Raw genomic sequence first — 3546 nt, 5'->3', positions numbered from 1 at the left:
GCTTTTAAACTTCCTGTCTCTCAGACCCCACAACTGGAAGACTCCAAGTCCGATTCTGACAGGCTGGGTTGCAATAAAAGGGTGGGTATGCTCAGAACACTGTTTATAGGTGCTAAACCTTGAAACAGGGATGAACTTTGGATTTAGACTCAGAGCCTGTACCCAACAAAGATCATGTATATTAAAAAAAAAAATTCAAACTCTGAAGAAAAAGAACTTGACTCTTCATTGGTCCCAATAACTTTTGATAAGTGGCCACTGAATCTGTACAGAGAAATAGCCTATCAGAGAGCTGGGGTGATTGGGGCAGAAGAAAGCCCGCGATGGGCACTGTTGAGCACAATGTCTTTATGTTCAAGACACGAAGTACGGGAAGGATAATTACATGGTTGAAGGGCATAACGACCATATTTTACAGCCCTTTGCTATTATAAATCCACTGCCCCATTTCTTACTTTGTAAAATATTTAAAATTTAATATTTAAAAATCAGTCCTGCCATCTTGTGAGCTATGGTCTCTTACATGGAGATGTGTTTAAGCTTTGCCGTGAGGATATTGAAGCATTTGTTCAGCTATTACTTCAAGGTAATTGTTTCTTTAGAAAGTGTGGTGGATATTTCCCCTACAAGGGAAATCCTTCAGTTTGACTTGGTATTTCTTTTTCAGTTTTCAGTTTCTCAGCCACCCAATTCTATCTTAAAATAAAATTATAATGTCCTTGTCTCCCATCTTCAGCGATTCTCCCTGTCAAGTCCTGCAGCAGTTTCCTGTGCAAGCTGCTGCACCTCTGTTTGCCGAACCACAGTGGAGTCCAATTAAGCCTTCCATGTGCTTTGACACAGGGACCGAGGTTGCTAGGCGAACACCTGTGCCCACAGCATTTTGGTCCTGCGAAAGCTGGAGAGGAGAGTTGGAAACCGGTCGAGCCGTGCTGCCTGTCGCTGCCCGAGGATCTCAGGTGAGAAATGGCCTCACCACCATCCCTCTATTTCTCCAGCACCTATCTATTCTCATTCTTCCCTGATTTGGGGATGAATGGAAAGGTTCCCCAAGGCAGCCCTGACGGAGGACAGCCAGGCTGGAGGCTCGAGCTATGGGAGGAAGGGAAGGATACTCCTGAACCTGTATGTGGCTCTTGCCCCAACCCCTCTTTGGCTGAAACACAGGCAAAAGAAATGGCTGAGTGCAGAAAAGACTTGGTGCTTACTCTGCGCGTGACTGCTGTGTAACTCTGGTAAGATGTTCCCTTCTGGGAGATTGCAGCATGGAGCCAGTTGGTGCAGAAATGGAGGAAGATTCCTCAAAGTGGGAGGAGATCTGAGCTCAGCATTCAGCTGTTTCTCTTAGTTCTCACCTTGCCTTTTTTAGCTTTGAGTGAAGAAAACTGTCCATTGAAAGGACCTACCAGGCAAACCTTGCTACTCTGTTCAGGTCTTTGTGGTCCTTTGAGAGGGTGTACAGAGTCTCGGTTTAAGGCTAGGAAAAAGGGTTCACTTGCCTGCTCATTTTCTGGAAAGTAAGTTAGGAATGGTGTTAGCCCCGCACTAGATGTAGGATTAAAAAGTTGCTACAGCTTGGGAAACCAGTCATGGCGAAACTCTGTTTAAGATTCCAACTATTCATAACAAAAATGAAACAGGCAAAGGCTTCTATAGCTCAGAGATGTGGAGGACAGGATGTTTGATCAGTGGCCAAAACACACAAAAGAGAGGCCCGGAGGAAAGTTCCAGAAATTGGAAATACCCTGCGCCATTCAGTTTTGAAAGATGCTGTTATGACTTGCATTCCCCCATGTCTTCCTCTGCTTCTCTCATGGGAATCCCGGGTGGCAAGTCAGACAGCATAAATAGGGAATGATCATTCAGGAAGCCTCTTGACCCATTCCTTGTAGAGCAAAAGACAAGTTTGGCATGCAGAAAAACAACCCGTGACCAGGGGCTAGAGAGACGTACTGCTTTTCCAGAGGACCCCAGTTCAGTCCCCAGCATTGCAGATGGTTCCCAACTGTCTCTAACCCCAGCTATGGGGGATCCAAATCCCCTTCTGGCCTCTGAGGGCCCTGTGCTCATCTGCATATACCTCAAAACTTGCATAAATTTAAAACTAAATCCTAAAAAGCAAAATAACAAGCAACAAACCAATGACTATGGCATAAATTCACCCAAATGAGTGGGAAAAAATATTTACTTCCCTGGTTGGCTACAAATAGGAGAGCGTTCGTTCCTTAGAAGGCTTGTCTTCACCAAAGAAATAAGGAATATAATATGCTTCCTGCAGGGTGCTGATTGCCCTCTTTTTTATTTTCTAGGGAGCAAGAATATCTGAATATGAGTGGTAGAAACTGGATATTAATGTCTACAACTTCACCCCAAAGCCTGGAAGATGAAATTCTGGGACGGCTTCTGAAAATTCTATTTGTTTTGTTTGTTGATTTAATGTCCATTATATATGTAGTTATAACTTCCTGAAAGCCTGACATCGTTCACTCTGTATGTTTCCAACTAAATTCCAGTGAATAAAGACCTACATTTTAGTATGATGAGTGGCCTTAAGTCGGTGGCATACCAATTTATTCTAGAAATGAAACATTAGGATGATCACAACAAATGAGTTTCTTAGTTCTTGATGGTCTACAAATAAGATTCACATGAATTGAAGCAGGAGCTCTTTGTGTGTAACTTTCACACTGTTAAGAATAAAACATTAGCCGGGCGGTGGTGGCGCATGCCTTTAATCCCAGCACTCGGAGGCAGAGGCAGGTGGATCTCTGTGAGCTCGAGGCCAGCCTGGTCTACAGGAGCTAGTTCCAGGACAGGAACCAAAAAGCTGCGGAGAAACCCTGTCTCGAAAATAAAAAAAAAAAAAAAAAGAATAAAACATCATCCAGGCATGGTGGTGCAAGCCTTTAATCCCAGCACTCAGGTGGACCTCTGTGAGTTCGAGTCCAGCCTGGTCCACAGAGTGAGTTCCAGGACAGCCAGGGCTACATAGAGAGACCTTGTCTCCAGCTTCTTCTTCCCTCCAAAAAGGAATAAAGCATTGATTTTTGTTCTTTGAACATCACTGGTATGTAGGATACTGAGTAAAGCCAATAGGTAAAATCATGAGTGGAGTTGACTTTCTAAGGATCTCACCATTCTATTTAGGGGGTCACGAATGTGTGGGGGCATGAGTGTATCCATCCCTGTGCCTCGAGCCAGAGGCTGGCTTTGGGTGTGCTCCTCTAGAGTGCCCCATCTAGTGTTCTTGACACAGTGTCTCCGGTTGATCCTAGATGCTTATTGTTTGGGCTGGACTACTCAGGGAGCTGTCCGGGCTCCTCTTGTCTTCCGGTGCTGTGCTCACAGACATGCCCACGCTGAGGGTCCAGGTATCTTAACTTAGGTTCCCACGCTCACACATCAAGTACTAGGAGTCATCCCAGTGAGTCATCTTTCTGGGCCCTACGCAATGGTTTGAATGAGAACTGTCCCCCATAGGATATTTGAACACTCGGTCCGCAGGTGATGGCACTCCTTTCAGATGTTCCCAAGGGGTGTGTTTTG

General features: G+C 45.0%; 1 protein-coding gene across 2 annotated transcripts; it reads left to right on the top strand.

The window, feature by feature from the left end:
- Positions 1 to 509: 509 nt before the first annotated feature.
- Positions 510 to 2529, top strand: Mrln (myoregulin). Of its 2 annotated transcripts, XM_041656636.1 has the most exons (3): positions 510 to 586; positions 844 to 959; positions 2310 to 2529. In XM_041656636.1, the coding sequence occupies exons 1-3, from the start codon at positions 512 to 514 to the stop codon at positions 2467 to 2469; spliced, it is 351 nt and encodes a 116-aa protein (XP_041512570.1). In that variant the 5' UTR covers positions 510 to 511; the 3' UTR covers positions 2470 to 2529. The 2 variants fall into 2 exon arrangements, with proteins under 2 accessions (XP_041512570.1, XP_041512572.1); XM_041656638.1 differs by lacking the exons at positions 510 to 586; positions 844 to 959 and adding an exon at positions 970 to 1235.
- The last annotated feature ends 1017 nt before the right edge of the window (positions 2530 to 3546 follow it).

The sequence above is a fragment of the Microtus oregoni genome, unplaced genomic scaffold, assembly GCF_018167655.1.
Source record: "Microtus oregoni isolate MIOR12 unplaced genomic scaffold, Mior012 000007F_ref0000211, whole genome shotgun sequence".
Taxonomy (NCBI): Eukaryota; Metazoa; Chordata; class Mammalia; order Rodentia; family Cricetidae; genus Microtus; species Microtus oregoni.
Note: the sequence above shows the minus strand (reverse complement) of the source record. Positions and strands in the feature narration are given on the sequence as shown.